The following is a 17,179-nucleotide window of genomic DNA, read 5'->3' on the forward strand; positions in this document are numbered from 1 at the left end:
CCCTCGGCGCCTGGGGCCGGCATGGAGCTCTTCCAAGCCAAGGACCACTACATCCTGCAGCAGGGCGAGCGCGCGCTGTGGTGCAGCCGCCGCGACGGCGGCCTCCAGCTCCGACCCGGTGAGACTGGTGGCGCGGGGTGGCCTCGGGCCCGGTGCGGCGGGGCGGGGTGGGGGGCGAGGAGGGGGCGCGGCCGGGCCCCTAGCCGCGGGCAGCCCGGCGGGCGCCGACTGCGGCTCAGGCGCGCGGGGCGGGGCGGGGCGGGCGCGAGGGGAGGCGCAGGAGCTGTCATTATTTCCTGGCGGGAGGGAGCGCTTGCCTCGCCCCTTCCCCTCCGCGGGGGACAAAGGGCCGGCGACCCTCGTCCCTCCGAGCGCGCCTCCGCGTCGAGATCCGCTCTGCTGCCGGTGGGGAGCGGATCCGAGCTGAGTCGCGGGGTCGGAAAGTTGGGGCGAGGTGCGCCTGGCCTTAGAGGCCTCTTCCACTCTGGAGCCGTTCTGGCACGTCCTCTGAGACAAGTTCTGGGTTCGAATCCCGTCCGGATCTCAGACCAGAACCGACGCCCCAGCTCAGTGGAACGTCCTGCCGGAGCTTCACTCCCTGTTGACATCTGTGTGTTTCTGGTCCTTTCTTGTTAAAGGTGTGACTTCCTTCTGCCTACCTCGTAAGCACCCGATTTAAAGCACCCTTTCTTTGATTTTAGTGTTACGGTTGAACTGCATCGTAATGTTAAACTTTTAATACTTTTGTATGACTCAGTATTGTGTGATACAGGATGTGTCGTGGGGCCACATTTGGGTGTCATATAAGCTGTTAGGAGATGCCTAAGTCTTCAGCGATGAGTTTGTGTTAGGAAAGTTAGTTGAGAGTGGTGAGTTAAATAGAGCAGTCCCTGCCCTCAAAGAGCTGACAGTCCAGGACGCGGTTTCCTTTATTGGGGGGCGGCGAAGGGGGGGGGGAATCTCAGTGCACCTCTCCTTTGAGGTTCCCAGTTATTTTTTCCTGAGAACCTCCGAGAGCTTTCATTTTAGGAGAAATGAGAGGACAGGGCTCTTTAAAGAAATAGCCAGAACATTTAAAATTTATTTGTAATTCTGTGTGTATTGTAGACAAGAATTACATGGTATGAATTGAGAAGTATAGAAGGTCCAAATGAGCTTTTTCACATGACAGCTGTTAGTGTTTATAACAACAGGTTTCCTCGGAACTTTTCCCTTAATAGGTTATTCCCATTCCCCACAACAACCTTACAAAGCAGGTGGTGGTATTCTCTTTTTCAGGTGAGAAGAAGACAACGTGTGAAACTTGAGTGACTTGCCTGGGCTCACAGAGAGAGCCTGCCAGAACGCTTTCTGGCAGGTTCCACTGCTTTCTTATGGGGGCCTGCTAGTTGATTTGTGAGAGCAGTGAAGGAGAACTTATTATTTTTTCCTAGGCTCTGGCTGTATTTTCCTGCAATTACATTTTATTTCCTCTACTCAGAGTAAAGACAAACTACCACACTCAGATAAGGTTCCTGATGATCTTGGGACAGAAGTTGCTGTAGACAGGATAAATTTGACCAGTCTCCAGTCATTCTCTTCTCTGTTTTTTCTGATTTGACCATTTGCCTAACACCTCCCACCCCTCTGCCCCTCCAGTTGGAGTAAGGCTTCAAATGCCCCTTGAAGAAAGGTAGATTGCAAAATTCTCCAGGCTGTCTAACAGCCGACCCTTTAGATTCTTAGGGCTTGGCTATTGCAGCTGGATGAACTTGAGATCATCTCCAATTCATCCGGCAGAACACTTTTCTGTGGCGCATTTCCTGGACTATAAAATGAGGGTTGGGCTTTGGAGTCCTTGTACATAAAATATGTTTAAAACAGCACTAATTTGTTCGGTGTTTGTTCACTATACATCTTGGAGGACAAGAATTAATGTGTTTCATAAAAAACAGCTCTCTAGGTGGTCACCTGTGAATTTGGGCAGTGGATTGAGACCTATATAAATAGGGTGGACTTGGTTGTTTCCATTTCTAGGGCTAGTCTCTCCTTTCTGTTGGCCTCTAAGATTGACAGAGGTGAACCAAGCTGGTGGGATTGCATGCAAGGAAGTAAGGTCATGGAAGCCTTGAGAATAGGAGGGGTTTTAAGTGAATTATTTGTCTTTTCTTTGGTTTGTGTTTGTTTCTTTTTTTTTTTTTTTTAACATTTTATTTATTTTTGAGAAACAGAGTGAGACAAAGCGTGAGCGGGGGAGGGGCAGAGAGAGAAGGAGACAGAATCTGAAGCAGGCTCCAAGCTCTGAGCAAGCAGTCAGCACAGAGCCTGATGCGGGGCTTGAACCCACAAACTGTGAGATCATGACCTGAGCCGAAGTCGGACGCTCAACCGACTGAGCCACCCAGGCGCCCCTGTGTTTGTTTCTTATACACAAGAGGCTCTCCAATCCTAATGGTTGCTTGGGCATAAATTACTCAAAGTGAAGTAAGTCAATTCTTCTTGTATTCTTTCAGTGGAAGGCTACCGAAACACCTACTTCTGAGCTCAAGAAGCTCAGTGAGTCACAGGCGTAAGCCTTTAATGAATATTCACAGGGTAATGTGGGCCTAGATTTTGTATTAAGCCATGTGGTTTGAATTACTGTTTATATATCCAAAGTCCATATCAGAAGGCAAATTAAAAGTTTTTTTTCCTGAATAAAATGACTGTAGTCTGTGCAATTAAATTCATATCACTTCTGAGGATAAAGCAGACCACAGACAGAAGTAGACTAAAAATCTAGAGGAAGGAAGAGGCCATTATGTTTTTGAAGTAACAGCTTGTTTTGATCTTCAGGTGTGTTCAAGTGTAGCCAGTGAATAAAGAATCCCGTGCACTTAACTTTTCCAAATAATTTTTCCTACCCAGTACTCAAGGTCCTTTCTAAAGAATGGCTATTAATAATGGTATTTTAATTGGATAAGTGTTTTTCACATCTTTTTCTATAGAATCATTTAATATTGTCTTCATTTTATTGGGTCTTTTCCCTCTGCTTTTATGGACAGCTTTGCTATTGTTTGTAATGACAGCATTTAAAATCTTTCATTGCTTCCTATTGGCTGTTTAACTGAATGGGTTACTGACCAACTCCTTTTTTCTCTTCCAAAGGGCAGTATTATAAAACCAAAAAAAGCCTGTGGGCATTGTGGTTTTTGTTTTTGGCTATTGAACCACCTGAAACGGGACTTGTCTTTTTCCTAGAGACATCAAAAGAATCTGTATTGATATTTCAAGTTAAACGACCATTTCCTTGGCCTGGAATGTTTGTCAGCCCCTTTTCCTGCCTAATTTATTCTGTTAAGTCCCTGCTCAGATACCGCCTCCCCACGGTGCTCACCCAGGCCCGCATCCCTGGGGCAGAATTACTGGTCACCTTTATTGTGTTTCTAGGTGCTTTATACACTTAGTACACACTTTGATTATAGCCCATACTGCATCACATGGTAGTACCTTGCTTACTTCTTTCCTTTTGGACAGCGTATTCCCCAAGGCAAGGACTTTACTCATCTTGGTATGTGGGCTTTAGAGTAGTTAGGATGAAGAAGGCATTTTTGGTTGAGTTGAGCTCAAGTCCGGGTTTTCTCTCAGTGATATCATTGCCATAAAAATAGGATGTTGTGTTGTGCTTAATATTCATTTTAAGCCCTGTTTTGAATATCTTCTAATTGGGGCAGAAAATCTCTGTCCAGCAGGGTGAGGAAATAACCACGAGAAAAGGTGTATTTCCACTTGTGTTATTTTTCTACCTGATTTAGTATCACCTTTTTTTTTTTTTTAATCCCTGTGGTAGTATTCCCTATTTTCTTAACATTGCTTAAATTTTTCAGTTTTTTCTTCTAGCTAAACACTTGAGTGCTGTTATTTTTTTATTTTTCTGGTGTTTCCACTTTTTTAAGGGTAGTGAGGAGTCTGTATTCATACATAGCAACTGCTTTTTGGTGGATGCTTCTGTCTTGCAAGGTAATGACTACCAGAGATTGTCTTATGTTCTGCCAGGGAAAATGATAAAGCTCCGTGTGAATATTCACTAATCTTCCTAGAGTGGTGTTTTACTATCTGAGAATAAGGATTATAATTTAAAGACTTAAAAAAAGGAATATAAAACAGTCTACTGTTGGGGAAGGGTGATAAAGTCTTATCTCTTTAGTCTTAAACATTGCTGCTACTAGCCTTGTGGCTTTGTCTGATATGACGGGTGTTATGTAATTTCCTGCTGAGTATTGGTTCATTCTATTCTGAGACTGAGTGACCATGAAAAGATGAGAGCCAGCATCTGTCATATACATAACATTCATAAGCCTGTAAACTATATTTATAGTTATGATACTCTAATGAATACCAGAGAACATTGTTTTTTGGAGGGGATAGTGGCTCTCAGAATTCACAGAAACGTTTAAAAGTGTTCCTGTTCTTTGTCGAGTTATTTTTTGATGAAAGTTATTTTTAGTATGCCATATGAAGTTAACTTTTTTTGAGTGAGAAATTGTAGCTCTGGAATTGAAATAGCATAGAACTTTTATCTCTTTTCAGGAATCGTATTTTATGAAACTATATTCAGTTTATTTAGAGTTTTTTAGTGTCATTTGCTGTTTACTTGGGAAAAAAAAGATTTTTGAACTTTATCTTTTTTAAACACCACGTTTACTAAAAATTCACAAATTACCACGACAAAATGTAATTGGGCATTTTGATTTAAAATTGGATTATTAAATCTGTTGTAAAAATATTTTAACCATTTTGTTGAATAACTAGGTTTTTTCCTGGTGTCTTTAGTCTTCAGTTTCCTTTAAGCAGTTTATCAGTTTTATACCCCAAACCCCTTTTCTCCCATATTTTATATTTCTAACAAGCTACCAGTTAGATTGTACATTTATTTTTATGAACATTTATGCGTGCAAGATAGACCGCTGTTTCTACTCCCCCACTTCTTTAGCTTAAAAAAACCTAGTTTTTCTAAGGTGACTGATGACCTTTGCAATCAAGTTTTGTAGATTGTGGGAAGTTTTTGTGCATATTTTGTTGTCTACATTGTCAACCGAGATTAATCATAGTAATAGTAACAGCTTTTATTTACTGAGCATTTTTCCGAATCAGATAGTGTTCTGAGCCCTTAACACGTACTGTTTTATTTCATCCTCACAATAAACATCAGGAGGAGGGTTTATTATTATTCTCATTTCATAGGTGAGGAAACTGAAGCACAGAGAATGAATTTGTCCAAGTTCAAAGAGTAAGAGAGTTAGGCTTCTAACCCAGTATATGACTCTAAAGCCAAATTTTCCCCAGTATTGACAAAAATGTTTTTTTTTTTAAATTTTTTTTTTTAATGCTTATTTTTTTTTGAGACAGAGAAAGACAGAGCATGAACGGGGGAGGGTCAGAGAGAGGGAGACACAGAATCTGAAAGAGGCTCCAGGCTCTGAGCTGTCAGCACAGAGCCCGACGCGGGGCTCGAACTCACGGACCGCGAGATCATGACCTGAGCCGAAGTCAGCTGCTTAACCGACTGAGCCACTCAGGCGCCCCCAAAAATGTTTTATAAACCTTTCTACCTTCTTGACTACAGTTGTAGGATTTATATTTTAATGGTAATATCTGAAATGTATCTTTCGCTATCATAATCATTATAGGGTAGCATATGTAGAGAGTAAAAGAGCCTCACATGTCAGAGCATGCACATTGAGAAAGGATCTATGTAGAATGAAAGGCTGATAACTGGGACTACTGGTCAGTCTTTGATCCTACCCCTGCCCTGACTCCTTGTAGCAGAATTAGTTCATGTAGTACAGGGAACATTGTTATATAATTGACTAATTGTTTTTCCAGTTAGGGTCAGTTTATCAGGTTTCTCTTCGGTTCTTAGAACATCTGCAGTTTGGGCAGGGAATAGATACAGGGTAGATCTTTGAGCAGAAACATCGATATGTACTGGATGGGAACTATTTCAGCCAGTGATGAGCAACCTGAAGCCTTTCCCAGTCTCCTGTCAGGAGTCCTAGATCCAATTTCACAGGCATCCTTTCAGAGCACGCAGAGCAGAGAGGGAGTGGAGGAGAAAACGTCTTCGGGGCAGCCACCTTCAAAGAGGGGAAGAACCTCTGTAGAGTCCCTGGTTCCCAGATGCTTGGGCTGTGACCAGGCCTTAGCCAGCAGAGGCCAGGACTTGCCAAAGGCTGGTTTCAGGAGAGGCAGTCCCAAGGCCTTTTTGGCTAGAGCATTCAGGTGCCAGAAACCAGGGAGCCCAGACAGCTTGGTTTTTGAGAAATTTGGTTGCATTGGTGCTGCTCCCCGATGCCCAGCAGCTTGACTCCCCTTTGTCCTAACTTCCCAGGCTAATAACTCAGCCCAAAGAAGAAGGACATGTTGGAGGCACCTGGGTGGCTCAGTCGGTCAAACATCTGACTTCTGCTCCGGTCATGATCTCGCAGTTTGTGAGTTCAAGCCCCACAAACTCACGGCTCGCGGCTGTCAGCCTGTCAGCACAGAGCTCACTTCAGATCCTCTGTCCCCACCTCTCTTCTGCCCCTCCCCTACTTGCGCTTTCCCAAAATATAAATATTAAAAAAAAAAAAAAGTAGGTGTAGATTTATAGTTATTTCTCTAGCGCCTGGCCCATAGCAGGTCTTCTGTAAAAACTATATTGAATGAATTGAAAGGAGTCTGGTCCCTGGTCAACCCTGGGTACCCCGAGCAGCAAAGGGTCTGTTGGGAAGATTAAATGGAGAAGATAGGAACAGAAGACTAGAACACTGCCTGTCTTGACAACAGCAAAAACAACAAAAAACGTGCTAATTTCTCATTGTCATTTTATTCATGAAGGGAGGAATTGGACTTTTAAGTCTGGAATTCAATAAATCTCTTCTGTCTTTGAATGAAAATAAATGGGCTGCGAAGACTTTTTAATTTTTCTTGAACTGGCCATTATGCAAAAACCACAAATCGCTTGTTGCTAATTTTGGTCCTTGTGATTTATGACAGAATCGGGTTGTCCTTGCTTCGGCAGCACAGACGTGACGAAATTAGGTGATGTATTTGCAGATAGATACTAGACTATTAGCAAATCAAACTAGTTTGTGCTGTTGAGTGGATTCTCAGAGCCATAGGCTAACTTTGGTGTGGTTTCATGGGGATTTAAATGTGTTGGGTCTTTGTAAGCAGTATCTCTCTATGAGTAAACTGTAAACTGTTCTATTTCTGTTCAAAAAATTTTTTTAATGTTTATTTTTGAAAGAGAGAGAGAGCGAGCGTGAGCAGGGGAGGGACACAGAGAGAGGGAGACACAAAATCTGAAGCAGGCTCCAGGCTCCGAGCCGTCACCACAGAGCCCCACGCGGGGCTTGAACCCAGGAACCGCGAGATCATGACCTGAGCTGAAGTTGGATGCTTGACCGGCTGTGCCATCCAAGATGCCGTGTTCAAATGTTTTAAAATATAACCTTTAAAAATCTAGTTTTGCAAACACAAGTCCTGAGAAGTGACAGCAATGTCCTAGAACCTCTAACAATTACCTGTTAGCAAGTCTAAGTTATAATCATTATGTATTAACCGACCATAATTGAACTGAGAAGAACATTTGGAGTATGTTTAACAAAATAGAGAAATAATACATTTTTTAAATCATCAGTAGCTGTTGATACTATGTTAAGTAATAATGCATTAATAGTATTTTTCAACTGATGATAAACCCTGAACGTTTAGCATTATAGTACTATCACAACACATACTGGTAAGATCTTAATTAAATCTCGTGCTCTGTTAGGATGACTCATTTTCCGGTTGCTGTGAGACCCTTAAAGAAACTGCTCTCATTCACAAAAAAGCATCCACTCATGGCTGCTTTCTTTGGTAAGCCTGGTTGAATGAAATACAGGTTGATTTTAGGTCAGTGTTTCTTGTTGTTATTTCTTTTAAGGTAATTAATTTTATTTCAGGTCGATTCAACTTTAACCAGGCATTTCTTTAACTTTATAGTGGGATATTTAAAAATACATTTTCTTTATGAATCTTACTTAAAAAAATTTTTTTTTGTAATGTTTTTATTTTTGAAACAGAGAGAGACAGAGCATGAGCAGGGGAGAGGCAGAGAGAGAGGGAGACACGGAATCCAAAGCAGGCTCCAGGCTCTGAGCTGTCAGCACAGAGCCCGACGCAGGGCTCGAACTCAACGGACTGTGAGATCATGACCTGAGCTGAAGTCCGATGCTTAACCGACTGAGCCACCCAGGCGCCCCTATGAATCTTATTCTTTGAAACAGCTTTTCAATTACACCAAACTTCAAATTTCACAGTTTCTGCCATGGTCAGTGTCTACAATTTGAAACAGTCACAGGACCTGAAATATTAGGAAATTTTAAACATTGCCATAATGTTTTTAATTTTAGTAGTCTGCATGTATGATATTAATGATGCTTCTGAGTATCATTATACTTCGTTTTTATGCCAAGTATAAACATTCTTCTCCCTATTTCAGATCCTCAGGAGACAGAACAAATTGTTGTGTAGAGTAATAGTTTGCTACTGTCCCTTCTGGGTACTTCCTGACCTCCAGGATTCGATTCTTTCTAGTAGTTGTTACATTTATCCCCCTTTACCTCTTTACAGTGCACATCTCCCTTGATTTACAATGGGGTTACGTCCTGATCACCCCTCATAAGCTGAAAATACCATAAGTCGAAAGTGCATTTAATATACCTAGCCTACCAAACATAGCCTAGCCTACCTTGAACATGCTCAGAACACTTTAGTTAGCCTACAGTTGGGCACAAATCCTCTGACGCAAAGCCTATTTTATGATCAGGTGTTGAATATCTCCTGTAATTTGTTGAATACTATACTGAAAGTGAAGACAGAATGGCTGTATGGGTACAGGATGGTTGTTTCGGGTGTGGGTTGTTTACCTGTGGGGTCATGTGGCTGACTGGGAGCTACAGGTACCCGTGACTGCCCAGCAGCGTGAGGGTATGGTATTGCGTAACACTAGCCTGGGGGGGGGGGGAATCGAAATTTAAAATACAGTTTCTACTGCATGTGTATTGCTTTTGCACCATTGTAAAGTCAAAGTCGTAAATTGGACCGTCGTGAGTGGGGGACCATCTGTATTCCCTTCTCGCAGAGAAGCAGCCTCACTTTTCCCCCTCTAATTTAGCATTCTGTTTGTCTCCTTCCAAATTATATTAAGTCTGAAATTCTGTGAAGTTATTTATTCTCTCAACATTTATTGAAGACCTGTCTACTGGACACTGTGCCAAAGAAAAAGATGGATAAAATGCTATACCTTAGCTGAGGGTATGGTCCAATGAGGAAGAGACACACAGGATTCTAGAGTGACAGGCTCTGTGACAGAGATGTACGGCCCAGCTCTGTGGGAGGCTTGAGTTGGGTATTGAAGTTCGAGGTTTTAGTGTTGTCTTTTTTTTTTTTTTTTATTCCCCACAAGATGGTGAAACTCTGTTTTTCTTCCTAGTAAAAGGAATGGGAAGAACGGTGCCCTTTTATTTGGTTCTGTGAAGTTTCTACCAGCTGTAAATAGTCTGATTGTATGTCTCCTATAAAAGTGGGAAGCCCTGGAAGAAACTGGCTGTATACCTTAGTAGACTGCTATGGACTTTATTTCCTGGCCAGACTTCACGCTTTGTATGCACACTGCGTTCTAATTGGATATCTAAAAAAAAGTTGATAATGGCCAGACTGAAGTAGTCCGGGCTCCCCCCCTACCTCCCACCCACAGACACTCTGCTGTGGTCTTTGTTTTTTGATCTAGAAGCAGTTCATTTGAGGCCAGCTAAGGTGGCAAATCCTAGATCTGATGGTGGGTTTGAAGGCAGAGCTTTTTGTCGCTGAGGGCCTGTTGGGGGGGGAGAATGACACAGACCATCCTAGATGGAGGGGGTCAGCTTTGAACAAACTTTCCAGGAAAAGCCAGGAAATTATTTAAACACCAGCTGGGAGAAAGGTTGTGTCTATTTAATAATTGAAGTGCTAATTTTATGCATCTTGGTTAAGAGCTCTAAAATGAGGGAAGAATGGGTGCCTGGGTGGCTCAGTTGTTGGGTTCAGGTCATGATCTGGCAGTTCACGAGTTTGAGCCCTGTGTCGGGCTCTGTGCTGACAGCTCAGAGCCTGGATGGAGCCTGCTTCGGATTCTGTCTCCCTTTCTCTCTGCCCCTCCCCTGCTCATGCTCTGTCTGTCTCTGTCTCTGTCTCTCTCTCTCTCTCTCAGAAATAAACATTAAAAAAATTTTTTTAAAGAAATAAGATGAGGAAAGAAAATACCAATTATTAGCTCTGATTTAGCTTTTAGGATCCCATTTCTGAAAGATCTATCAAAGAACTGTTTTGGGGAGCACAGAAGGTGAGGGGTCTATCCCACCCAACACAATGCTGTTCCTTGGGTAACGCATTATGAGTTTACTGTTCAAGGATTTATCTAATCCTTATTTGACCTGATCATATCGTCAGCTTCTTAAGGTAATGAGTTTGGAAAATTGCAATTTAAGCTGTACTTGCCTTCATTTATTCTCAAACCAGGTATCTTAGACATGTATCAGACCAGGTCTTTTAGACATGTATCTCCTGTGCTGGTATTCTGAATGCACTGTGGAGTCCACACCTTTCGTAATTCTATACATTTCCAGCAGGTCCTCCCATGACCTGATTACATTGTCTGACCTTTCACACACAAAAAAGTTGTTTTTTTTTCCCCTTTTATTGTCCTCTGTTCTTTTTCGAGGTGCATTGGCCTTCTCTTGAGATGGGACAACTGGGACTTTACGTGTCAGAGAATCATAACAGTTTTTCGATTGGTTATTGGTAGAGTTTAAAAAACAATTTCTGATGGGGCGCCTGGGTGGCGCAGTCGGTTGAGCGTCCGACTTCAGCCAGGTCACGATCTCGCGGTCCGTGAGTTCGAGCCCCGCGTCAGGCTCTGGGCTGATGGCTCAGAGCCTGGAGCCTGTTTCCGATTCTGTGTCTCCCTCTCTCTGCCCCTCCCCTGTTCATGCTCTGTCTCTCTCTGTCCCAAAAATAAATAAACGTTGAAAAAAAAATAAAAAAATAAAAAACAATTTCTGATACCCTTCATGATCATGGTCAAAACTTTGTGGCTCTGTTGCTGCACCATAATTAGATCCCCGTTTTAATAGAAAAGCCTGAAAATTCTTAAGATCCCTTTCCTAAGTAGTGTCTCTCATCTTTTAAGTATACGGGTAATTTTTTGAAACCTTTTTTTTTTTTAAGTCTGTTTATTTTGAGAGAGAGTGAGAGCACAGCGGGCTCGCACATGCACACGAGCAGGAAGAGGCAGAGAGAGAGAGAGAGAGGGAGAGAGAGAGAGAATCCTAAGCCGTGCTGTATTTCATGGAAGTGTTTAAAGTCCTACATGGCACAGGCATCCTCTATGAATCAAAGTGATTGATAGAATAAAATTACTAATGTAGGTTCCACCCAGTAACCTATAATCCCTTAGACGAGTAATTCTCAATCGGCCAGTACATTAGAATCACCTAGGGGAGATTAACAAAATACCTATGCCAGGGCCCCACCCTGACCAACCAAGTCAGACCCTCTGAAGGGGTGGGGCCCAGGCATCCACATTTTCTCAATGAGAAGCCAGGGTCAGTAACCATTGAGTTGGAGTTCACATGGGGAAATCACCAGCTGCTGGAACTTCTAAATTGGGTTAGCTCTTTAGCTTGCTTAATGCTGGAAAATAATTACCATTAGTTCAAAGAAACGTGTATCCAACTTTGCATTTCTAAGATGGCACCTGAGTCAAATTATTCCCTAACCTGTTTCCTTGCATCATTCTGAGAACTGAGGCATGGATGAGCTATTGATGGGAACTTTCAGTTCCTCATTGTAGAACCCTTTTCCTCATCTGACTTTGGTATTGGTGATTGTCTTTCAGAGCAGTAATATCCTTTGTCTTTAGCAGGAAATGAAACTTGGGTCTGATTATTTATGCATACCCTCATACCTTATTTATTCTTTTTCTTAAATACACAAGTGAAACTGCCTATAAACGTTAGTAGATGTGTGACACCCAGGCTTCTCTAGCCAGGGCTGAGGGAGCGCCAGGCTCTCTGGGCTCTTGGAATGAATGACTCATGCTCTCTGCAGGCATACAGTAGTTAATCACTTGTTTTCTGTATACCAGGAAGAGGAGGGCATGTGAAAATAGAAGCCATGTGCTGCCAAAGGGGCCCGAAATAAGAGTGGAAATGTTGACCTAATGGGTCAAACAATTGAGCTATGACAAAATACCCAAATACCTTTGGGTGTATGTTACTTTAATTATTCCACTACATTAAATTTGGTGTTATTTCAAAAGTGCTATACTTTTGCAATTTGTAAGCAACTCTACTAGCTAACTTTGAAATTCCTAAATTTTAGAACCTATTTGCAAATTTCAAATGTTTCTCTTTCAAATTTGTATGACACTGGACCATCCCTTTCGAAGGAGCGATTAGAAAGCAGTCTGTTGGGGGCGCCTGGGTGGCGCAGTCGGTTAAGCGTCCGACTTCAGCCAGGTCATGATCTTGCGGTCCGTGAGTTTGAGCCCCGCGTCGGGCCCTGGGCTGATGTCTCAGAGCCTGGAGCCTGCTTTCGATTCTGTGTCTCTCCCTCTCTCTGCCCCTCCCCTGTTCATGCTCTGTCTCTCTCTGTCCCAAAAATAAATAAAAATTAAAAAAAAAAAAAAAAAAAAAGAAAGCAGTCTGTTGGAGCACATCAGTTACATGGCTGTTCTTTGTGGAAGGATGGTAGAGGCCCATTGGTCATATTCTCTGCCATACCATTGCCTTCTGCCTCCAGAGTAGCCATTCATATTGGTGATAGGATGTCCATTGCCGAGTGTAGTTGCTACATATGCTTAGATTAATGTCATCTACATGTGTCCTCTGTACAAGTAGACTTCTGCTAATGCCAACTTTTATTTCCTTAGTGAAGAGTGACAGGTTAAACACACACACATTTTGAAGTGAACTGTGTGCAAGGTACCCTACCAGGCGGCAGAGTCCCAGCAGTTTTAAAGACCTACTGAGCTACCCTCTTGTGCCAGGTACATTGCCTCTTTAGGCCTTCCTCTGTTGTTTTGTCTCATCTGTACGTTGGCAAGGGAAGCCATTTTAAGTTAGCTTAAAGTTTCCTCGAATTTTCAGGCGAGTCTCCATTGTGAGAAATCACACCTGCATTATTATATTTATTGAAAAAGAAATGCTTTTAGTATTAAGAGTGCCTATTGCAAAATGCTGGTCTTTTGGGGACTTCCTTTATTTTTTTTTTTAATTATTATTTTTTTTTAACGTTTATTTATTTTTGAGACAGAGAGAGACAGAGCATGAACAGGGGAGGGTCAGAGAGAGGGAGACACAGAATCCGAAACAGGCTCCAGGCTCTGAGCTGTCAGCACAGAGCCCGACGCGGGGCTCGAACTCACGGACCGCGAGATCGTGACCTGAGCCGAAGTCGGCCGCCCAACCGACTGAGCCACCCAGGCGCTCCTGGGGACTTCCTTTAAAAACAGTATAAACAGGGGTGCCTGGGCAGCTTAGTCGGTTAAGCATTCAACTCTTGATTTTGGCTCAGGTCGTGAAATTGAGCTCCTGAGCTGAGCATGGAGCCTGCTTGGGATTCTCTCTCTCTCCTCTCTCTGCCCCTCCCCGCCTCCTCTCAAAACTAACTAACTAACTAAATATAGTAAAAAACAAATGTTAGTCTTTTTAAATGTCACTGAAGATAATACTGAAATAACATTGAAGATAAAGTTGGTAGGAGAAATCCATTTTCCACTTCAATCTTTCATGCTTGCTTTTACTTATTTATTCATTTGGTTCAATAACTATTAAAGGAGTGCCTGCTACCAGTGGCAAATAGGCATAGAATTAATAAACTGGTAAGTTGAAACTTAACAATTGGCCCTTTAATTGGTTAGTTGAAATGATACATTTTCACCTGAGTGGCTCAGTCGGTTAAGCGTCTGACTTCTGCTCAGGTCATGATCTCACAGTTTGTAGGTTCGAGTCCCACGTTGAGCACTGTGCTGACAGCTTGGAGCCTGGAGCCTACTTTGGAGTCTGTGCCTCTCTCGCTGTCTGCCCCTCTCCCACTCGTGCTCTTTCTCAAAAATGAATAAAATTTAAAAAATAACCTATACATTTATTATAATAAGTTATTTAATTATATATATACAATTATTATATAGATTATATATATTATATAATCTATATACAATATATATAGATTATATATTATATAATATATATACTATATATAGATTATATTATATAATATATATACAATTATTATATAGATTATTATAATTATTATTAGGAGTTATTTCTACCTTTTTATGTTTCCCATTACGTACATGTGGTTTTGTTTTGTTTTTTCTTTTTCCTCCCACTTTTTCCTATCTTCCATTGGATAGCTTGAATTTTTGTCAGGTGTCTTTCTGTTGCTGATGAAAAGTTATACAATACATTCTATTTATATTTTTCTGTGGTTTTTTATGACTTAGGACCCAGTACTTATTTTCACATACGTAAGGAAAGTGTACCAATATTCATGTCTTTTTCCCAAGCATGTTTTTACCCCTTTTTTAGGTTTTTACCTCTTGTAGATTCTCCCTCTGTCCTGTGTAGAGGATTTAGGGAAGGGAGGAAGTTGGCCCTGGTGCTCAATTTGCCATTTGGACCCAAACTGGGTTGCTGGGACTGAGGCTGGACACCCAGTTGTGAGCTGCGTGTTTCATGTTCTGAGGAAACGGGATTCTGGGGGCATATCTAGGCATTGCTATATTCTCATAAAACGTTCATTACTCTGAGAAGGCTTTTGGGAATTCTGGTCCTACCATAAGATTTAATAAGTAAAAACTTTGAAGTTTTTTTTTTTTTTTTTTTTTTTTGCCTTTCCTCTTTAAAAAAAAAAAAAAAAACAACAAACCATATGTAGACCTTGAAATAATCTATGGAACTATTTGAGTGGTAGGAACCTGGAATTTTAAACACTTACATTTCCCAACTCGAGCTTAAAGTTATTGAATGTTGATGTGCCAGACGTTGTGTTGGACGCTTTCTCATGATTCTCTCTCATTTGATCCTTATCAAATACCTACAAGTTGGATGGGATTTCCATTGACAGCAGAGGAGTTATTGCTGAGAGGGGTTCAGAGACAGCTGTGGAGCTGAGACTCTTCCCCTGGGGCACAGAGCACAGGCGTTACCCTCATTGTGCCCGCATCTCTGGACTCTGTCTCATCTCCTGGTTCCGGTGTCTGCCCAGGCTGCTCTTGTGCACCTGGCCCTGTCCTGTCACCTGGATCTCTGGCTGTAGGCCCATCCTCTCATGTCCATCCTCTCCATGCTGGTCCTAACATTCAATCTCCAATGCAAATCTGCCCCATCTGGATGGAATGACCCCTGCATTTACTCTCTGTTGTCCACCCCCAACTTAAAGCTCTCTGCCCCACAGTACCAAACTATCTAGAGTCCTCACCACATTCAGTAAATATTTGCATGCTTGTTATGTGTGAAGCAGCCTGTCAGATGCACCGCTGATGAGAGCGTTTTTAATGATCTAGATGGGGGAGGTCTTGGCCTGGACAAGGATCATGGCAGTGGGGTTGGAGAGAAGTGAAACATTCATTAGATATTGAGGAGTAAATCGATAGGACTTGGGGTGGAAGGAAAACATTTTGGATGACTCCCAGGTTCTGACTTGTGCAGCTGGAATGATGTTGGTGAGCTGAAAGGCCTGTTCCAATGTAAAATGAGGGTATTACACTCAAGAACGTCTTGTAGGGAACCTTACGGTGTTAGAGGTACATTAAAAAAGAGCCCTGCACTAAGTGGGAAATGGTATTCTGATTTTGACAAGTCTGTGTTGTATTTGGTACAGTCAGCCCTGATATCTTTATCTGAAATAGACCAAGTGACTTTAACTTTGCCACTTTAAGTAGTGAATCACTGTGTGATTCAGTGTAAGTTACCTGACCTCAACTTGCCTCTCTATTCCACGCTGTATCTTCCTTCATTTGTCCATTCAGCATTTTGGAACCTGCTGTGTACCATGTATTGGGGACATAAAGCTAGATGAGACTAGGTCTCCGTGAGCTTCGTGTTCAGTCAGGGAGATAGGGAAGTCAGTAATCAGATGCATTAGACCAAAATAAGGTGCCATGATAGAAATAAGCACAGGGTTCAGGAGGCCACAAAAGAGTGCCTAATCAGTTCTCCTGGGTGGGTGGAGTGGGCATTGTGTCAGGGAACACCAGTGACTCTTGTTCTAAGTCTGGAATGAAAAGCAGGCAGAAGTGGGTGTGGAGCAGCATTCCAGACCCAGCCTGCACACGCTTCTGGGTGGTTGCGGGAAGGCCAGGGTGCTGGGGGGTAGGGAGGGGGCAAGAGGAGGGTGGACACCAGCCAGACCAGCCCCTGCAGCCCTTTCTGAGGAATTTGGACTTTGTCCCTAAGGCTGGAGGAGTGGAAGCGATACGTTCGGATTATTGATGTTCATATTTATGCTTTTCTAATACCTGCTGTAATTTCTTTCATAATATTAATGTTAGACAAACCAGATTTTAGGGCAGAGGGCAACATTTAAAATAAAGGCAGGTGGGTGCCTGGGTGGCTCAGTCAATTGAGTGTCCGACTTCAGCTCAGGTCATGATTTCATGGTTCGTGAGTTTGAGCCCTCCATCAGGCTCTCTGCTGTCAGTGCAGAGCTCGCTTCAGATCCTCTGTCTCCCCCTACTCTGCCTTCCCCTGCTTGTGTGTGCATGCACTCACTCTCTCAAAAATAATAAACATTTAAAATAAAGGCCGTTATTACATCCTGATAAACAGCAGTTCACCAGGGAAGGTGTAATAATCCTGAATGTGTATCTGCCTGACAACACAGTCTCAAAATGTGAAAAAAAAAAACTAAGGGAAAAATGGAAAAATATACACAAAGTATAAGGTTATAAAAATAAGCCCTCTCTCAAAAACTTTTTGGTGAAGCAATCAAAAATATTAGTACATACACGAGTTGGGCAAAATAATCAACAAAGTTGATATAATGAATCCTCACCCTAAGGTTAAATAGTATGCTCAAATGTTTGAGATCCATAATAAGGAACACTTTTTAAATTATGACCTAGTGAGCACATACTTATATGTGTGTT

The 17,179-nt window shown here is 42.3% G+C and overlaps 1 protein-coding gene across 5 annotated transcripts in view; it reads left to right on the top strand.

The window, feature by feature from the left end:
- INPP5F (inositol polyphosphate-5-phosphatase F) overlaps window positions 1-17,179 on the top strand; it is a 90,812-nt gene that overhangs the window by 446 nt on the left and 73,187 nt on the right. For 3 of the 5 annotated variants that reach the window (XM_040486620.1, XM_040486622.1, XM_040486617.1), the window contains one exon: window positions 1-118. This exon ends at the window's left edge or, in 2 of these variants, runs on beyond it. In XM_040486620.1, coding sequence (XP_040342554.1) covers window positions 22-118 — 97 coding nt within the window. In that variant the 5' untranslated portion in view covers window positions 1-21. Of the gene's footprint in view, window positions 119-511; window positions 663-17,179 lie in introns of those variants that run through there. The other 2 variants (XM_040486618.1, XM_040486619.1) reach the window with 2 other exon arrangements.

The sequence above is a fragment of the Herpailurus yagouaroundi genome, unplaced genomic scaffold (assembly GCF_014898765.1).
Source record: "Herpailurus yagouaroundi ecotype Mexico unplaced genomic scaffold, PumYag 163, whole genome shotgun sequence".
NCBI classification, from domain to species: Eukaryota; Metazoa; Chordata; class Mammalia; order Carnivora; family Felidae; genus Herpailurus; species Herpailurus yagouaroundi.